General features: G+C 51.0%; 1 protein-coding gene across 2 annotated transcripts; it reads left to right on the plus strand.

The window, feature by feature from the left end:
* Window positions 1-863: 863 nt before the first annotated feature.
* LOC138444993 (UL16-binding protein 1-like) lies at window positions 864-12,327 on the plus strand. Of its 2 annotated transcripts, XM_069598721.1 has the most exons (5): window positions 864-1,065; window positions 7,991-8,254; window positions 8,489-8,764; window positions 9,403-9,523; window positions 10,380-12,327. In XM_069598721.1, exons 1-4 carry the CDS (start codon window positions 993-995, stop codon window positions 9,504-9,506), a joined length of 717 nt encoding a protein of 238 aa, XP_069454822.1. In that variant the 5' UTR covers window positions 864-992; the 3' UTR covers window positions 9,507-9,523; window positions 10,380-12,327. The 2 variants fall into 2 exon arrangements, with proteins under 2 accessions (XP_069454822.1, XP_069454821.1); XM_069598720.1 differs by lacking the exon at window positions 9,403-9,523 and having other exon boundaries at window positions 872-1,065.
* Window positions 12,328-19,649: the final 7,322 nt, after the last annotated feature.

Genomic DNA, 19,649 nt, shown 5'->3' on the forward strand with positions numbered 1-19,649 from the left:
GAAATTAAGATGCATCATTTTTATTTTCTGTCTGTGCCATTAGGCATGTAGGGTCTTGTTCCTTAACCAGGGATTGAAACCCCACCCCTAGAGTCTAAGCATGGAGTCTTTACCACTGGACCACCAGGGAAGCCCCCCGATCCACCATTTTAATATATATATATATATATGTTTATATCTATATTTATAATATAGATATTATAAATATATTTTATATTTACCTTTTATCTCAGTAAGAGATAAATGATCGCTAAAGGGAGCCTCCCCAGCTGCATAAATAGTACAAATTGAAGAGCTCTGGTCCATGGATGGAAATGAAGAAAGAACATAAGATAGAAATAGACGTCGGGAATCAAGACAGCCTTTCATTACCGTCCCTTTTGGTTGTTGTTGTGTTAGCCCTGTTCAGGACGATCATCTCCAATACATTTTAGGGGATATATCAACCAGGCTCCCCTCTAATTCTCAGAAAACGATAGGGACCTCAGCTCCAGAATTCTCCCAGAGGACTCATGAATGTGATGTTAGCAAGATCACAGTCATAGGAGAGAAAAAACTTTCCGTCCACCTGGCCTTGAACCTCACACCATGGCTGTCCAGGTCTGGGCTGAGGACTGATGGTGAAATTATAGGAAAGAGAGGGAGCATGTGTGAAGGCAAAACAGTGAGGGTGAGGTTGGGAGAAAAAGACCCATAGGCCTCCTCCCCCAGTTATGTGAAGCTGAGTAGGGCTGCAGGGCTGGGCTGACAGAGCAGGACGGCCCCACCTGCCCCACCCCCGAGCCCAGCAAGAGTGCCCAGCTCAGACTCAGGCGCGAAGCCTCCAAGGGGAAACCTGGGCGGGGCCTGTCGGCGGAGGGACCGCCCAGGCAGTGAGCTCATAGGCGGCGGAGGTCCACACCGCAGCTGCCGACTAGCGGAAGAGGATCACAGGTTCTGACTTGGCAGCCTCGCACTCTTGCAAAACTGGGATCCAGGTGGCAAAGGGAGAGATGGGTGACTCCAAGAGCGGTCTTGTCTTCTTCGTTTTGCTTCTGATTGTCTGGTTCAGCGGGACGTCCAGCGGTGAGTTCCGGATGAACCTGCGGGGGAACGCGAGGAGGTTGGATGGGTTCTGACCCGAAAAGGGGATGGGGGTGGTGTCCGCGGGGGTTCGCGAAACTTCTTGCATGGTGTCGCCGCCGCCGCCTCCTCTTTCCATTCCCTCGGCCCCTTTTCTCCTCGGAGGCTCCTCCCGGCTTCTTGCCGGCTCTCCGGGCCAGAACAGGGGCGCCTTGGGTGAAGTAGTGATGCCGGGAGTTTGGGAGGTGACGCTGGGAGAAGAGGGCGGCCGGGACGCGGCAGGAAATGCGGTGAAACCCCCCAAGGTTCCACCCGCCCCTGGAAAGTGGGAGCCCTGGAGCCGGGCGGTTTGGGACCAGTCGGCCTTCCCGGGGAGAAGGGACCCAGATCCACCCCACAAAGCACACCCTCCCGCCCCGACCTGTGCAACAGAGACCCTTCTGGTCCCTCCATCTCCTGGCCCTTGAAGGACCCGCGCTCTTTCCCGGCGGTAAGTTATAAACCAGAGCGGACCCGGGTGCCCAGGCGGCGGCGGCGGTGCACTGCCGGCTTAAACGTGCTAGAGTTGCTGTTGTCCGAGCCGCGGCTGCTGGCTCCACCCCTGTCCCCGGGCTCCAAGGCGCGGCTCCGTCCCTGTTCCCTGGGCTCCACCCCCGGCCCCAGGGCTCCACCCCAGGACCCCGAGGCTCCGCTGCGCGGCTCCCCTGGTGATCCCCGGGCTCTGCGGCGCAGTTCCTTCCCCGTTCCTGGGCTCCCCTGCGCGGCTCCACCTCGGACCTCGGGGCGGGTGCGAGCCTCTACCTTTGCAGGGACCACGTGCCCTGGCCCATTGGTCTAGATGCAGAACTTTTTTTATTAGAGAATTGATCTTGTTGGGCACCACGTCTATCCTTTAACCTGTTAGTACCCAGCGAAACAGATGTCCTGCGTTTCACGTGGCCTGCAGAGTCAAAGTTGAATATAAGCAGGTTTCCAAGTAGACAATTTCGTGGACCTTCCCCTGCTTAGCATTTCTGCTTGGTGGGGGTGGGGGTGCGAGGGGCACGGGGAGGGGATTTCCAGGCCCTGTATCAGTGATTTGGCTCTAGCTTTCCTTTTCTGCAAAGTAGATGATGAGGTTGTGATACTAAATGCAGTGCTGCACTGACAGGATTAGTCTGTCAACTGTCAGTATTAGTATTGACAGTAAGTTCTTCAAAAACTTCCCTGCTTCAAAAATTTGAAAGGAAGGAAAATGTGCTACGAAATGTGATGGCTTGTGCTGGGCCTCAGATTCAGAGGAGAAGCCCAGTTCCAGCAGCTGGCCCAGTGTCTCACAGGGCTCCATGCAGCCCTGGGGGCCTGTGTCTGACTGTCCTCTCACAGTCCCCCAGCGTCAGGGGGAAGGTGCCTGCTGAAGCCCGCTTGGAGCCAGGCAGCCACATACATCACCCAGCACCGCAGAAGCACATTGTCTTCCAGAACACTGTGCCTTAGGAAAGCCATAGCATCTGAACTTTCTAAGACAGACTTAGGGATGTGGAGTATTTTCTAGATATCACCTTCATTAGGTTGAACTGAAAGTGTTTGTATAACTTTTGTGACCAAGAAATTTTTAAACAATGTTATAAAATAAATAGTTTTTAAGATTGTTTCAACACAAATACTTAGACTAGCTTAGGGCCAAGTGCTTTTTAGTTTCTACTTCATCAGAGTAATGTAGTTGATTCATCCTCGAATGTGCCATGAGTAGTTGCTCACTCCTGTCTGACTCTTTGAGACCCCATGGACTATACAGTCTGTGGAATTCTCCAGGATTGAATACTGGAGTGGATAGCCTTTCCCATCTCTAGGGGATCTTCCCACCCAGGGACTGAACCCAGGTCTTCCACATTGCAGGTGGATTCTTTACCATCTAAGGCACCAGGGAAGCTCACAAATACTGGAGTGGGTAGCCTCTCCATTTTCCAGGGGATCTTTCTGACCCAGGAATTGAGCTGGGGTCTCCTGCATTGCAGGTGGATTCATTACCTGCTGAGCCACCAGGGAAACCCTTAAGTTTCTTTCTTTTCTTTCTTTTTTTTTTAAAAAAATATTTATCACTAGTCTTGGGAATTATTTGTCTGTAAGATGAAATACTTTGTCTTAGGAAAAGAAAAATGAAGAAATGCTCTCGCCTTGTACAAGAAAAAGCAGTGTTGGAGGAAGAAAACTTAAAAGCTAGAAGGAAAAAAAAAAGAAAAATACAATAGAAACAGAAACTACTCTTTCATGGAAAGTTGCCTTTAAAAATTTTTTTTTAATACAGAGGAGTTCTGCCTTCTTACTTTGGGGAAAGTAGGAGAGGAATTTACTGAAACATCTTAAATTTGGCAGATCCTAGCATTTCTCAGTGCCAGAAGTGGGTTTGGGTCAGGTCAATAGTAAATAATCCCTTTTACTATGCACAGAATCGGTGCCTGAGTTGTGTTGCTAGGAAAAAAAAAAAAAAAAAGTAAACAGATTTTATGCTTATCTTCAAGGCTGGCTTAAGTATAAAATGGATTTTTTAAAATACTTGAAAAAATTAAAGAATTCAATTTATTATTTTTTTTAATTACATATGCATCATGAGGAAGGTGCTCAATGCCTAGCCACTGATCAGCACCTCCCTGGAGTCAAAGCTCCTCCCAGACAGCTCAGGCTGTTACTAGTTGAAGCTGGTTATGACCCAGATCCTACCACCTATGAAGGTAACAAGTGGTTGAAAAGGACAAGTTGGTTTGCTCAGGAGCCCCAGGAAAATAGTGACCTAATGTCCTCAGACCGCCTCCAAGTTTCCAGGTTAGAAAGGGGGCAGAGGTGGCTGCTGTAGGGCGCATCAGCATCTTGAGCACAGTCAGGGTGGTTGGCACAAGGCGAACGTTTGAGCACCACCAAGCTTATGGTTTCAACCAGTCTGGGGGTCTGCGTGCTTGCAGCCAGCAGTTTTTATGTGCTGGGGGTCTGCTTCCTGTAGAAGCAACTTGAGGCTTGTGTCAGCTCTTTGTTGTCTTTCAGGGAACTGGGAATTTCCTGACACTGCTCTGTGGCTGCTCACAGTCTAAATTGTTACCAGTTTCCCAGCCTAAGGTGTATTCCTTTCTCCATCTTCACATGTTCTAATCCTTAACTCTTAAACCACAATTTTGAGACTCACAAGAGGCCTGGCTGACTAAAACTTTTCTACAAACAAGAGGCAGACAGAGACCATGGGGGACGGGTCTTTCCCACTAAGGTGCCCTAGGGCCCTTTTGGTTACAAGACCATTTATTACTCATTTTTCCATGAACCCAAGAAGCCCAGGGCCTCCAACAACTTCCTATCTCTTCAAAAGAATCTAAACATGCCCTCTCTCAACTGGCATCTTATCCCTTTGTCTGTTAACTCACCCAGCAAAACCCCCCGACCTGGCCCCCAGGACCTAACTTTGGAGGGATGGGAACAGGGTTTCCCAGAGTGTGACACAGGGCTCGAGGGGGAGGCTGGGCATCCCCACTTCTACCCTTTGGTCCCACATTCATAGTGTCTAGGAATTGGGACAGCAGCAGCCTATAATGGTTATTGATTAAGGTAGGAGTTGACCGATTTTTTTTCTACAGAAGAAAGTGAATCTCAAGGTCTCATTAGGCAATTTGGTATCTGTATCTGGGTGCAAAAGGAGCTTCCGCATTTGTGGAGCAGCAGGAGCCAAATATAATGTGTAAATCAACTGAGAACCAGACTTGTCCACGGTCCTGGTTTCGGACGCCAGTAATGAGTGACTTATTCCCTACAGAATCATCCAAGAGCTGCCTCAGTTGTCTGTTTATGAACCAGAAATGTACCCTGTCCTGCCTTGTAGCTTCTGGTGGTGGGACTGTGATAGGAGTGTGGATCTGCCTGCTATGGGCTAATGCACCCCCTTGCTGTAGATGGCTTCCCTGGTGGCTCAGAGATTAAAGCATCTGCCTCCAATGCGAGCAGACCTCGGTTCGATCCCTGGGTCAGGCAGATCCCCTGGAGAAGGTAATGGTAATCCACCCCAGTATTCTTGCCTGGAGAATCCCGTGGATGGAGAAGCCTGGTAGGCTACAGTCCACGGGATCCCAAAGAGTCGGACACGACTGAGCGACTTCACCTTCACCTGCTGTAGACTGGCTTCCTTGGTTCAAGGAGCGGTAGGGGACACTGCATGAAGTCACAGGTGTGAGCAGGGCATAGTGGCCCTGTATCAACTCTGGTGTCAGGCCTAGGTCCCCTGCTGGTACATCTTATTTGTTCCCTGTGGCCCTGGTTATGCCAAGCCACATAATCACTTCTATCCTATGACGGCTGGCCTATCTGAACTAATGGTTAGAGGTTGGGTGAACCCAGATCATGATGGGCAAGTCTGACATTCCATGACCAGAGGCCTCATCTCTGCCAGGCCCCAGGACCATACCAGGAGCCACACTGAATGGTATGGGCTTTCTCACTGCAAGTGGTGGATCCTTTCTTCAGGACACTAGGAGTCTGTGTTGTGAGCCTCCAAGTAAGATGCCTCATACAGCATGTAGCACCTTTCTGAACACAGATAGCTATGACGTCACCGGTTCTGTTGGGTCACCTGCCCAAGAAGCAGGTCCAGCCACACTCATCATTCGTCAATTGTGTTGTGACTGCTTTTGTGCCAGGACAGCAGTTGCAGCAGAGACCTAGGGTCTGTGAAGCCTGAAATGTGTCATATGTACCATTAGAGGAAACCTAGGACCTCAGTAGTAATTCAGTGGATATAAGATAGGGACCACAGCTCTGCAGGACTCAGGAGGCTTTAGGTTGGTACTGTTTCCATGATTTCCTCCAGGAGATGATGTTGTTTACACGTACTATCAGGGGATGGGGAGTCAGGGTCAGAAGAATGAATGTGGAATTCACGACTATGGTACCCTCACCCATGGTAGTTTACTAACAACACAGACTGTCCATTCATGTCAGAAGTCCAGGACATGTGCAATGGACACTGAGTGGATCTGTGGACCCAGAGATAAGCACTGTTAGCAGGACCTGGGACAGGTGTCTATTAATTGCCTGGTCCTCGGAGCATCACCTCACAGCACGGGGGCCATGATCATGCTACAGTCCTGTGCGTGGTGTTAGCAACACCCTGGGTCCCATATGAATGTGGGAGTAGTTTCTCCTTCTGCAGTTCCAGTTCAGTTCAGTCGCTCAGTGGTGTCCGACTCTTTGTGACCCCATGGACTGCAGCCTGCCAGGCTTCCCTGTCCATCACCAACTCCCAGAGCTTACTCAAACTCATGTCCATCGTGTCGGTGATGCCATCCAGCCATCTCATCCTCTGTCGTCTGCTTCTTCCCTGGCCTTCAATCCTTCCCAGCATCTGGGTCTTTTCCAATGAGTCAGTACTTCCCATCAGGTGGCCAAAGTATTGGACTGACTTACCCCAGTAAATAACCATGTGGCTCATCGGGAGAGAATGGAAGGACTTCTGCACTTGCTGTGGTGATGAAAGGGCCCTCCTCACTGGGATGTGGCTTCTCTCTCTGGTGATGCCTTCTGAGAAGTAGCTCAGTTCTGGGAATTTTGGTAGGGGATGTTTGGGAGGGATGGCCGCTTTCAGCCTGCTGATCATCCGGTCTTGTGTTTGTCTCTCCTTGGTTTCTGTCTGTCAATCAAGCAGTTTTCCTCCAGGTTCACTGGCCATCTCTCTGCCTCTAGATCACCCTGTGCTCTGAGCCGGCATTGTGCTCTCGGCAGTCAGGCCCTGGCTGGCATTGGGACTCTAATCACTTTCAGCTTCCCTGATAGCCCAGTTGGTAAAGAATCCGCCTGCAACACAGGAGACCCCAGTTTGATTCCTGGGTTGGGAAGATCTGCTGGAGAAGGGATAGGCTACCCACTCCAGTATTCTCGGGCTTCCCTTGTGTCTCAGCTGGCAAAGAATCCACCTGCAATGTGGGAGACTGGGTTCGATCCCTGAATTGGGAAGATCCTCTGGAGAAGGGAAAGGCTACCCACCGCAGTATTCTGGCCTGGAGAATGTATAGTCCATGGGGGTCACAAGAGTCAGACATGACTGAGCGACTTTCACTAATCACTTTGACTGTTGTACCAACTTTACTCCTGCCATACAACACTCCACCTGGAATCTGATCTTTCCCCATTTTCCATCCCTGTTCCAGTCTGAAGCCCACAGGTACACGGTCTCCTACCACTATCCCTGATTTCCACAAAAGTCAACCGTGAGCTATTGGAGATGGTTCCCATCCACGCTTTCCTCTCTAGCTGCATAGACTCCATCTGGCTTTCCCATGGTGCCTGGTGGCCTTTCCTGCCCTTTCATACTGTGTCTGCCCTGGCAGATTCACTTCCCTGAGCCTTTGAGCCCCTTCTCTACCACCTGTCTTGGAAGTTCTGGATTTTCTCTTTCATGCCATGTGGGCCAGGCCTTTCTCCATGCTTCCAAGACCCATCCTAACGGGAGATCAGCAGCTTCTCCCTGGCCTTGCTAAGTCCTGTGACCCCGAATTTTGAACTCTCCCTTCTCCAACTTGGGTTCTGTGCTCACCCATCACCTCTTTACCCCTCTCCCTGTGATCCTGCTTCCTCAGGGGCATCCCCACCTCTCAGAGGACACGGGATTAGATTCTGACAGTCCTCTGTCATCTAGGCTTTTCCTGCATAGCAGCCTGGCACGTCTCTGCAAAGGTTATGATGCTGGGAACGGACCTGGTGGACAAGGGGACACAGCCAGGATGTGTGAAATTTGCCAGGCAGGGGACTCCTCCTTCTGCACAAGGAGAGGAGGGGCACTGGCTGTATGGTGTGTGTTGTGGGGTGTGATTGCTCTGTCAGCCCAGCCCTGCACTTTACTCCGCTCTCACATAACTGGGGGAAGGGCCTCAGGGTCTTTTTTCCCCAACCTCACCCTCACTGTGTTTTGCCTTCACAGATGCTCATTCTCTTTCCTATAATTTCACCATTGATCCTCGGCCCAGAGATGATCAGCCATGGTGTGAAGTTCAAGGAGAAGTTGATCAAAAGGTCTTTCTCTCCTATGACTGTGGTAGAGCTCAGATCAAGTACCTTGGTCCACTGGGAGAGGAAGTGAAAAGTATGAGCACCTGGGAAACACAGACTGACACACTCAGAGACACTGGAGACCTGCTCAAGGGGCAGATGCCTGACGTTACACCGGAGAAACACACAGACAAGGGTGAGTTGGAAAATCCAAATGCAGGAGGAGTAGACTGGGGGCTTAGCTGCATCCACTGTTTTCGGGTTAAAAAAAAATTGGATATTGTCCTTCCCTAGTAGTCCAGTGGAAAGAGCAGCTGTTGCAGGAGAGACCAGGGCCAGATTAGCTGGGCCCAGGGGAGGTGGACCCAGGTGGGGCAAACAATCTGTCAAGTGCAGAGGCTGAGCTCTGTCTTTTCCTCGGTGGGGTCAGGACCTCTCACCCTGCAGGCCAGGATGACATGCTGGCGTGAAGGCAATGGGCACACCAGTGCATCCTGGGAGTTTGGCTTCAGTGGACAACTGTGCCTCCTCTTTGATTCGAAGAATGGATCCTGGACAATGGTTCATTCTAAAGGGAGGCGGATGAGAGAGAAATGGGAGAACGACAGAGGTGTGACGGACTTCTTCAGGACGGTCTCCATGGGAGACTGTCAGGCCTGGCTTCGGGATTTTATGGTGCGCTGGGAGCAAATGTTGAAGACCTCGGGTAAGTGAGAAGAGTAGGAGAAAGTGGTAGTTCTCTCATGGTGACGTGGACCCACCCCTCTGTGTGTATGTGTGTGTGTGTGTGTGTGTGTGTGTGTGTGTGTGTGAAAATGATCCGTCAGAGGTGAGCTGTCCTGGAAGAACAGTGGCCCAGGGATGCTCTGTAATCCTCTTTCCTCTTTCACCTCCTGGAATCTCTCCTCACAGCACAGGCCTTTGTACTGTTGAACACGGATTCTCACTGATCCTAAACATGAGAGCATCTCTATGATTCCAGTCTCCTTCTTACTATTCCCTCTTTCCAGAACCTTCTTTTAAATGTCACCAATCCTCCTGGAAATCTGTCAATAGCAACTCTGCTGTCAGCTCCTGAGGACTCCATCCTGATGTCACCATCTCTGATGTCACAGCAGGACTGAGTGACTCTGTTGGAAATCTTTTTTCCCCATTAGCTGTCAGGAGTCCCATGGGGACTGGGCTCCTCCCTCCCTCCCATCTCGCCTGAGGACCTGTCACAAGGGCCTCCACATGTGGGTGCAAAACAGGCTGCATAGTAGGGGTACCTGGGTCAGGGGGGCTGAGGCGGCATCTGCTGAGTTTGGGGTCTGGACAAGGGCTTCACCCTCATTCTCCTTGCAGCATCACCGACCACGGGGCCTCCTACAGTGCAGCCCACGGCCACAGCCAGCAAGCACACCACCTGGATCCTCCCCAGTTTCATCATAACTGTCTTCCTGTGTTGAGTCCTTTTCAGGAGCAGGTACTGAGGGCAGAATTCAGAGGGAAGGCAGGGGCACAGGGCCTGGTGTGAGGCCGGGGCAGGTGAATCCCAGCCAACCCCTGGCCCTCACTGAACCTCCTCACCCTGGAAATGAGCAGGTGAATAAGACCCCATATCACCAAGAGCAATAATTGCAGACCTAACTCCAAAGGCCTGTTCTCACAGGAGTGGCGTGAGTCAAGCAGGCAAGGCAGGAGCCCTACAGCAGAGACTGTGGGAAGGGCTGAGGCCAGGCCTGTGCTCCTGGAGCAGCAGTAGGTCTGACTCAGTGTGGCCTAAATGACCCCAGCCTCCTGGGGACCCAGAGCCTCCATCACTGAGCGGCCCTGCCTTGAGCAGAGGTGCCTGCGCATGGGTGGGTCTGAGCTGGGGTGGAGGTGCATAGTGGGGAGGGACCAGGAAGAGATGGGAGGCAGGGACTCTGGTTCTGAGAGCTGTCAGCTGCTGGCTCAGAGGCTTGACCGAAGCGAAGGAAGGAGGTTTCCGTGCAGCCCCCCATGTCTGTCAGGAAGCAAGGCCCCTCCTTTGGGGACCTGCTCCCTGGTCCTTTAGGCCCACCTTGGGGAGGATCCGGACCTGAGTAAAGGGAGAAGATTGATTCCTCACTGGCTCCAGTCCTGAGCCTGAGCAGGGGGTGTCAGGGCCTGGGGTGACTCTGTGATGCAGGAAGGAAGGAGGAGGTGACAAGAAGCTGCTGGGCCTGGGGTGGGGGGTGGGTGGAGGACGCAGGAGCCCCTCAGTGAGGGCCGGGCTGGGGGAGCTGGGGAGGAGCCGCCCCAGGAAAGTGACAGGAGTTCCTCAGCCCCCTGGACCAAGGCCTCTTTCTTTTCTGCAGGAGACGGTGCTCCCAGGAAGCGCAGCAGGTACTCTGTCTGCCTTTCTCCTGCTCTTCACTTTAGATCCAGGAGGTCAGACCCCAAGAATCCTGAGTGTTTTCCGATTACGTTGTCATAGTAGATGCATCATCTCATGGGCTTTATCACATTTGACGAAATCCTACTCAGCACTTTAAAAAAAAAACAGAAACAATTTACTACGCCGCTTTTTCCTGGTGCTAAGTAATGGGATTTCGACACTGAAATGTTCAAGTACTTGAAGAAATATCCACAAACAGGACATTTTTCATCGTCTTCTAGTTTGTGGATAATTAGACTCTGCCTTGTGACCTCGTTCTTGCAGATGATATTGCAAGAAAAATATCATCAGCTGTTACAGGACTCAGGGATTCTTTCTGTGTCTGGAGAAATCACCTCAGCCTATTTTCAATAGAAGAAAGTTTTATTTATGACTATTTCCCTTAATAATTTATTATGCTGAAAGTGAAAGTGTTAGTCACTCAGTCATGTCCGACTCTTTGTGACCCCCCTGGACTATAGTTCGCCAGGCTCCTCTGTCCATGGGATTCTCCAGGCAAGAACACTGAAGTGGGTTGCTGTTTCCTTCTCCAGGGGACCTCTCTAACTCAGGGATTGAACCTGCGTCTCCTGTGCCTCCTGCATTGACAGGCAGATTCTTTACCATCTGAGCCACTGGGGAAGCCTGTTTATTATGCTAGTGCTATTTAAATCTGCATCTCAGGACTCCAGAAAACTTGAAGTATGTAAGAGTTTTGTATTCTAACCCATGAGAAGAGGCCGTGATGTCTCACCATTTCTCCATCTTATGGGATTCAGTGCACCTGGTGATACGGAGGAAACAGGGTCTGAGAGGAGACACGCAGCTCTGCTCACAGCAGCCGGAACCTAGAAGCCACCTAAACGTCCACCCACAGGTGAATGGACAAAGAAGATGTGGGACATATACACAGGGCAATACTACTCAGCCGTCAGAAAGAAAGAAATAATGCCATGTGTAGCAACATGCATGGCCCTGGAGATTGTCATATTGAACAACATAAGTCAGACAGGGAAACAGAAGCACCTGTTGACATCCTTTATACTCAGAATCAAAAAAGTCGTGATACAAGTGCTCTTACTTACAAAACAGAAAGAGACTCACAGACTTAGAGAATGAATTTATGGTTGCCCGCGGGAAAGGATGAGGGGAAAGGAATAGTTAGTGAGTCTGGGATCAACATGTACACACTGGTTTATTTAAAATGGATAACCAGCAAGGACCTACTGTATAGCACATAGAGCTCTGCTCAATGTTATATGGCAGCCTGAGTGGGGATGGGAGGGGAGCTGGGGAAGAATAGATGCATGTATGGAAGTGAAAGTGAAAGAAGGTTAGTTACACAGTCATGTCCGACTCTTTGGGATCCCATGGACTGTCAGCTGCCAGCTCCTCTGTTCATGGAAATCTCCAGGCAAGGGAGTACTGGAATGGGTTGGCATTTTCTTCTTGAGGGGATCTTCCCGACCCGGGGATCGAACCCGAGTCTCTTGCATTGTAGGCAAATTCTTTACCAACTGAGCCACCAGGGAAGATAGAGACATGTAAGTAAATAAGTGTTCGTCGCTCAGTCGTGCCCGACTCTTTGTAACCCCATGGACTGCAGCCCACCAGACTCCTCTGTCTATGAGATTTTCCAGGCAAGGATACAGGAGTGGGTTGCCATTTCCTTCTCCAGGGAATCTTCCCCACCCAGGGATCGAACCTGGGTCTCCTGCACTGTAGGCAGATTCTTTACTGACTGAGCTACAAGGGAAGCCCTGTATGCGTGTTAAATCCCTAGCCTAGCTTCTTTGTACTGCTCATTCAGGATGCCTGCACTCCTCTCTGGGTATATATTTCCACCTTGCTTCCATCTTAAATAAACAATTTCTGTATGTCTCCAGTAATAACTTTGGTATCTGTTTTTACAGTTTTTGCCTCCTTGAAACATTCTTGCTTTCAAAGATGGTAAGAGCCAAGGGAACTTTGCATCTCGCCCCTGGTGTTTCAGTTCAGTCAGTTCAGTTCAGTCGCTAGTCGTGTCCGACTCTTTGCAACCCCATGAATCGCAGTTCACCAGGCCTCCCTGTCCATCCCCAACTCCCGGAGTTCACTCAGACTCACGTCCATCGAGTCTGTGATGCTATCCAGCCATCTCATCCTCGGTCGTCCCCTTCTCCTCCTGCCCCCAATCCCTCCCAGCATCAGAGTCTTTTCAAATGAGTCAGCTCTTCGCATGAGGTGGCCAAAGTACTGGAGCTTCAGCTTTAGCATCATTCCTTCCAAAGAAATCCCAGGGTTGATCTCCTTCAGAATGGACTGGTTGGATCTCCTTGCAGTCCAAGGGACTCTCAAGAGTCTTCTCCAACACCACAGTTCAAAAGCATCAATTCTTCGGCGCTCAGCCTTCTTCACAGTCCAACTCTCACATCCATACATGACCACAGGAAATAGTGTCTAGAATTCCTCATTTTACACCAAGCTCCCCAGGTTCAATTCCTGGGCAGGAAACTAAGATCCCTCTTTAGCACCGCTCACTGCTGTCCCTCTAGATCAATATTAAGAAAATATACACCTTATATTACTACACCTTATATTAAGGTGTAAATATGCACCTTAAATATACCAGTAGAGGGGCTTCACAAGTTTTTCATGGGAGATTTTGCCTCTGCCAAGAGTTTAAAAAAAAGAGAAAGTCCTTCCAAAGTTAACCTGGTTCCTTCCCTTTCTAGGCCCTTTAATGGCCATTGTTTTTCTTTCCTTTCTAGTCCTTGTTTCTTTAACCTTTTGATTGACTTTGTGTCTGTAAGATCTACCAGTTTGAAATAACAATCCTGGTGGCTCAAGGAATACAACCTGTTCCAGGGGAGGGTGGCCCCGATCCATGTAGGTCCTTGTGAGGGACTTCTGCACCTTGAGGGGAGGCTCAGTTCAGTGGTCTCTGTCCAATAGGGAGAAGTTTTGATAGAAGAAAGCTTCAGCCCCTTAACCCTTAAGAATACGGGTGTAGACCCCTCAGTGGGTAATGAGACAGGCTGGGACAGTTTGCTGCAGTGAGTGTACCAGGACAAAAGTCACATTAAGCATCAAAATACAAAGAAATTGTAAGGGGCTAAAAATAATTGCATGCATGTATAGTTGGGGAAAATAATCAACAACAAGATACAAAAAGACTAAAAACCGAAGGCAATTTCAGAGCAGACAGGAGCAAAAGCAGGGTACTGGTCATGATCCCTACACACAGCACCACCAAGGGGGAACAAATCACCCAGCTCACCCCCTCTGGCCTGAACCCAGGACCTGCCCCCACCCTCATCTCATATGCGGGACCGGCTCCCCTACCCTCTGGAGCCAGCAAGGGAACATGTTATTTGTTTTTGCTCCCTCATGAGTCCCAATAAAGCTTTTCTCCCCCTGAATTTGTGTCTGGCCTTTTACCAACTTCTATTGATCGAGTCCAGGAGCCCTAGTCGGGGCTAGGGAGGGCTTTTGATGAAGGTCAGGATGCTGCTCTGAGATGGTGTCTCCAGTGGGCTTCCAGCAGAAACAGGGGTTGAACGCATGCAGATCCCAGGTTGGGGATGCACCATGTCAGGAACAAAGCAGGCGCAATGGTTGATATGAGTAGAGAGATGGGAAGGCCAGCCAGGTCCTGACTGCAGAGTATGATGCTGGTTCAGAGCACAGGGGGATCCTAAAGGCAAACACCCGGATGGGCAGCCAACCTGGACACAAACTGCACGACTGAAAGGAATGAGACAGGGAACGCCCTGGGGCTCCACTGCTTAGGACTCCGGGCTTTCACTGCCAGGTGCCCGGTTTGATCACTGGTCAGGGAGCTAAGATCCCAAAAGCCAGGCAGCTGACCAAAAAACAAAAAACCCAAGAAATGAAAAGAAAATAGAACACAAGCTGGATGATCAGGACGCTGAAAACAGCCATCGCAACAGCTTGTCTGGATACTTTGCCCAGTTTCTAGAACTGAGCCAGTTATCAGAACCGAGAACCCGTTACCTGAGAGAGATGCAGTTTCCAGCAGGCGGGCCCTCATCACCATGGCAAGCGCAGTGCCACGGTCCTCTGGCCTTCCCCATCCCTGGGAACCACATGGCCATTGACTCAGGTAAGTGCCCACTGGGAAGCAGAAGCCACCCCACATTCCTATGGACCCAGGGTGTGACTCACATCATGTCTGGGGATCTGAAGCATCATCGCAGCCCCGCTGTTATTAATGTGATGCATGAGATGCAGGGTACTGAGTACATAACCGTCCTGCATCCTGCTTACAGGGGTATCACGGTGTGTGAAGACCCACACAGTGGTTATTTCACATTCTCCGGATTTGAAGTGATGGAAAAGTCTCTGAGGTTAGGAATGGGGTGAAGGCTGCCATAGTTGAGAAGTATGAGTACATTCTCATATTGCCTTTCCTTTGCTACAAACAGAATGTTGTGAGACCACCCTTTTTCTGGGTAAAATGACAGAGATTAGTGAACAATCATAACCTGAAAGCATGCAGGGCTCTGATCCCTTCACATTTCCTTTTTATATCTGCCTAGTGTAAAGCATTTCTATCAATGGCCGGACACTAAATATTTCAGGATTTGCAGATCAGAGGCCTCTGCAACTGGTCAATTCAGCTGTGGAAGGTGTTCATGGAAAGGACATGAAGGAAGGAGTATGGCGGGATCTGCCACTGGAACCCTAGGACTCTGCGGCATCCATGACACAGAAGTCCATCAGCGGGGAAATCGTGCCAGGGGTAACCTGCCTGCCTGCTAAGTCACTTCAGTCGTGTCTGACTCTTTGCGACCCCATGGACTGTAGCCCACCAGGTCCCTCTGTCCATGGGATTCTCCAGGCAAGAATACCAGTGTGGGTTGCCACACCCTCGCCCAGGGACAGCTTGTGACATCTAATCAGAGCATCACAACCCAGCCCCACAGGGTCAGAAGTATGGCCACGCCACTTGTAGTGGGGAAAGCCTAACATTTAACCATGGCTACTGATATGGTCCTGAGTCTGGTAGAGAAGGGACCTCCGGTCTTGATGAACTGGGCTCATCCACTTGGTAATCATTACCGAGAGGCCAGCTGTCATAGGACAGAAGTGATTGTGTGGTTTGGCATAAGCAGGGCCACAGGGAACAAATAAGATGAGCAGCAGGGGACCAAGACCTGACACCAGAACTGTGGCACCTCCCAATCCTTTGCTCACCTCTGTGGTTACACAGGGTCCCCGTGGCCCCTTGGACCCAGGAAGCCACTCTACAGCAGAGGAGGGGGGCATTAGCCTGTAACTACAGGACCCACCCTCCCATCACATTCCCACCACCAGAGGCTACAAGGCAGGACAGGGCAGGGTTGGGATTCATAAACAGGCAGCCAAGGCAGCCTCTGGAAAATTCCCCAGGTGACGAGTCGCCCAGTGCTGGGGTTCACAAACCAGGGCCGTGGTCAGAGGGGTTCCTTTGGTTTTTCACGTTGTCTTTGCCTGTTGTCGCACCACAAACCTGGAGGTGCACAGAGACAGACGCCAAAAGGCCTGAAGAGACAAACAGATTTGTCTTCTGTAGAAGAGTTCCCTAGCTTCTGTCTTAATCAATAACCATTACAGGCTGCCATCTCCACAGTCTGTGGACGATATGAATGTGGGCCCAAAGGGCAGAAGTGGGCGTGCCCCTCCTCACCCTCCGGCCCCATGTCACACTTTGGAAGAATGGGCTCCCATCGCTCCTGGGGACCAGGCTGGGAGGCTTTTGCTGGGGTGAGTCCTCAGGCAACGGGATAAGATGCCAGTTGGTGGAGAGTGTGATTCGGGTCCCTTCACAGGTGTGAAGGTATTGGAGGCCCTGGGCCTCTCGGGATGCAGAGATGTGGAATGAACTTAGTGAGCTGCGGAGGAGGAGCTGTGGTAATTAAGGGGATGTGTCTGGGGAAGGGAGAGCCTGGGCGGCACGGGTGGTTCATGGCTGGTAAAGTGGCCTGGGAGTCAAGGGCAGGGGGTCGTGTGGAGGAGAAGGGTTTGTGTAAACAGAAGAGATGAGTGGTGTGTGCTTTTCAGGGGGTGTCTGGGTTCCTCCCCACAGGAAGGTCGCCTGTCCCAGCCCTGCCATGGGGGCTCCCACTCCTGGAGGCATGGCTGAGGGGCTGGGAGCTTAGGGATGGCAGTGTTTCCTGCCACGCTCTCCTTGTCCTCTTGCTTCCCCACCTCCCATTGTCTGAGCATTGCTATTTCAGTTTGTGCTTTTGCTGGCCTGAAAGTGGCCAACCAGCCCAGCAGCTGCCAACAAGGAAAGGAGCTCAGCTAACGAGTGAGGAGGAGGAGCCGGAGGCAACACCACGCCCATGGGCTCCCTAACCAAGGCAGCTCGGTCCCGCTCTCTGGATATAATGCATCATCCCCGCCTTCTCCCAGCAGGTGCACGGGCAGCTCACCACCCTGTGCTTTGTGGACACAGTTGGGCAGCAGAAGCAGAACCAAGATGGTAAGACTGAAGTTGGTGCCAGCAGCCCTTGCCACCTGGAGCCCGGGGTGACCCACCCTTGGGGAGGAGCCTGGTTGGCCAGTGGAGAAGGGAATCAGTCCCCAGAGTCCTCCCACTGGAGTCTCTCCTGGGGGCTCCCTCCAGGCTCCCCACACCCTCTGTGGGACTGATGTTCCTCAAAATTTCAATGATCTGTCCTTGCCTTTCTTCTATCCATCCCCTTCTCAGGATCCTCATGTTCCTTGTGTTTTTTAGCAGCACTAACACCTGATAAGGGGCTTCCCAGGTGGCTCAGCGGTAAAGAATCCACCTGTCAATGTGGGAGATGTCTGTTCCATCCCTGGGTGGGGAAGATTCCCTGGAGGAGGAAATGGCAGCACACTCCAATATTCTTGCCTGAGGAAATCCCATGGACAGAGGAGGCTAGAGGCATACAGTCCACAGGATCACAGAGAAACGACTTAGTGACTAAACAACAACAACTCCTGAGACAGGGGTTGGTGAGTCCTCAGCGTATACGCACTCGGGGCCAACTGCATGATCTCCTCAGGTCCTAATGAATATTTAGCCTCTATTCATTCCCGTAGGTAGTGTTTCCCATTGACAAATGTGTAAGTTGAGGCATGGCAAGATGAAGAATCTAGCACAGTCAGAATTTTGTCCCGATTCCTGTTTCTGGAGGTATCTATAGTTCACATCCATGAAACTGCTTCAGGTACTAATTGCAACCTCCCCAGCCCGCACCTCTGACCTCATGCCTGGGGATCTGGAGTGAGCCCGGGGGTCAGGGGCAGGCATGGGGTGAATCTGGGTGCCCAGGTCCCTGGGGCCCGTGCTCCTCACTCGGGGCCGACCCGGCCCATCTGTGGTGGCAGCCTCTGACTTCCTCCTGTTCTCCCAGGCCTTCCTCCCTGAATCCACCAGTGGCTTCTGGGTTGCCTCCTCCAGGGGATTCAACCCAGGCTGTCGCCCCAGCCCTTCATAAGGGAGTCTCTCCCCACACAGCTGACCTGGCCCCACCAAGCTCTTGCCCCACACAACCCTGAGTTCTGCCCACCCTTGTGGGTCTCTTGTCCTCCAACTAACCTCCCAGCACAGGTCCATCCCACACAGAGACTCTAGTGTGTCCGTTGAGAATCTTCTTGTCTCCTTTGCACCTGCTGATTCACAGAATTTGCTGCTCTCCGTGGGCGGCAGCTGGGTGACCCCAAGGTAGAGCCTGGTGCTGCACTGGGTGTGAGTCCGGGCTTCAGATAAGCCTTCGTGTGGCAATGCAGTCACACAACTCATCAGGATCCCAGGGACCTGCAGTGATTGTCTTAGCCTGGGCTGGCGTCACATGGAGGTGGGGCAGAGCTGAGAGATTGACTAGAGCCAAGCTTTGGCTTCTCCCTGTGTGCCTGTGTGTGTATGTATGTGTGCGTGTTGGGGGGATGGGTTGCAGGGAGTCTCCTGTCTGGAGCTCTGTTGGCTGTGAGCCCCAGCCAATGCTAGGCATGGTCTCCAGATGCTGGCCAGCACACCAGACACTTTGCAATCTGCTGACTCTGTGCTGGAACAGTGAGCAAGCAATTCTATGCCCATGGTCTCTAAGAGTGGAGTCTCCATTTCCCATAGTCCTCCAGTGCTCCAGATCATAAACCCTGTTCATTTTCAAAATGGGAGTGAGGGAATGGGGGCATGGGGCTGCTTCTCCCAGCGCTGCACCAGGGCTGGGGTGCCTGATGTAGGGCCTAAACCTCCTGCTCCTTAGGCAGAATGCTCCAGTTTGTGATGACCCCTCCGTTTAAGAGTACCTGGCCAAAGGGTCCCAACTAGGTCCCTTCTTTTCTGCTCCTGCCCTTCTCAGCATGGTTCTTTCTCTATGCTGGTTGTAGAGGGGATGTTCTGCTGGTTTCAGGTCATTTTCTAGGAAAGAGAGCTGTTTTGTATGTGGTTTTAGTTGTGGTGTGTTCATGGGAGAGTGGAGCCCAGGGTGTCCTACTCGACCATCTTGATTTTGCTTTTGTGTGATCAATGATCTTTCATGTTAGTATTGTAATTGTTTTGAGGTGCCACTAATCATGGGCGCATTGCCATCTGATATGTGTGTGTGTCCTGACTGCTCAGTTGACCTCCTGAGACTCCTGAGTCCCTGAGACACAGCAATATCGAAATTAGGCCAATTAATAACATTACCACTACATGTCCCATTGACAGGAAGAATCACGCCTCTCTCACTTTAAATCCAAAGATAGAAATGGTTAAGCTTTTGAAGAAGGCATGTCAAAGCCAAGATGGGCCAGAAACGAGGCCTCTTCCCCCTAATAGTCAAGTTGTGAAGCAAAGAAATGTTTTTAAAGGAAATCAAAAGTGCTCCTCCTGTGACCACACAAAGGAGAAGATAGCAAAACAGGCTTCCTGCTGATATGGAGAATCTTTCAGTGGATGGGAGGAAAGATCACAACACTGCCATAGGCCAAAGCCTAATCCAGAGCAAGGCCCTAGCTTGCTTCAAATCTGTGAAGGCTGAAAGAGGTGAGGAAGCTGCAGAAAAAAAGTTGAAAGCCCATAGAGTTTGTTCTTGAGGTTAAGGAAAGAAGCCATCTTCCTAACATAAAGCGCAGAGTGGAAGAGAGAGGGTTGATGCCGAAGCTGCAGCAAGTCATCCAGAAGAGCTAATAAAATAATCTCTGAAGATGGCTGTCCTAAATTAGAGCTTTCCAGTGTAGAGAAAAGAGTGTTCTATTGGAAGAAGATGTC

Source organism: Ovis canadensis, chromosome 8 (genome assembly GCF_042477335.2).
Source record: "Ovis canadensis isolate MfBH-ARS-UI-01 breed Bighorn chromosome 8, ARS-UI_OviCan_v2, whole genome shotgun sequence".
Taxonomy (NCBI): Eukaryota; Metazoa; Chordata; class Mammalia; order Artiodactyla; family Bovidae; genus Ovis; species Ovis canadensis.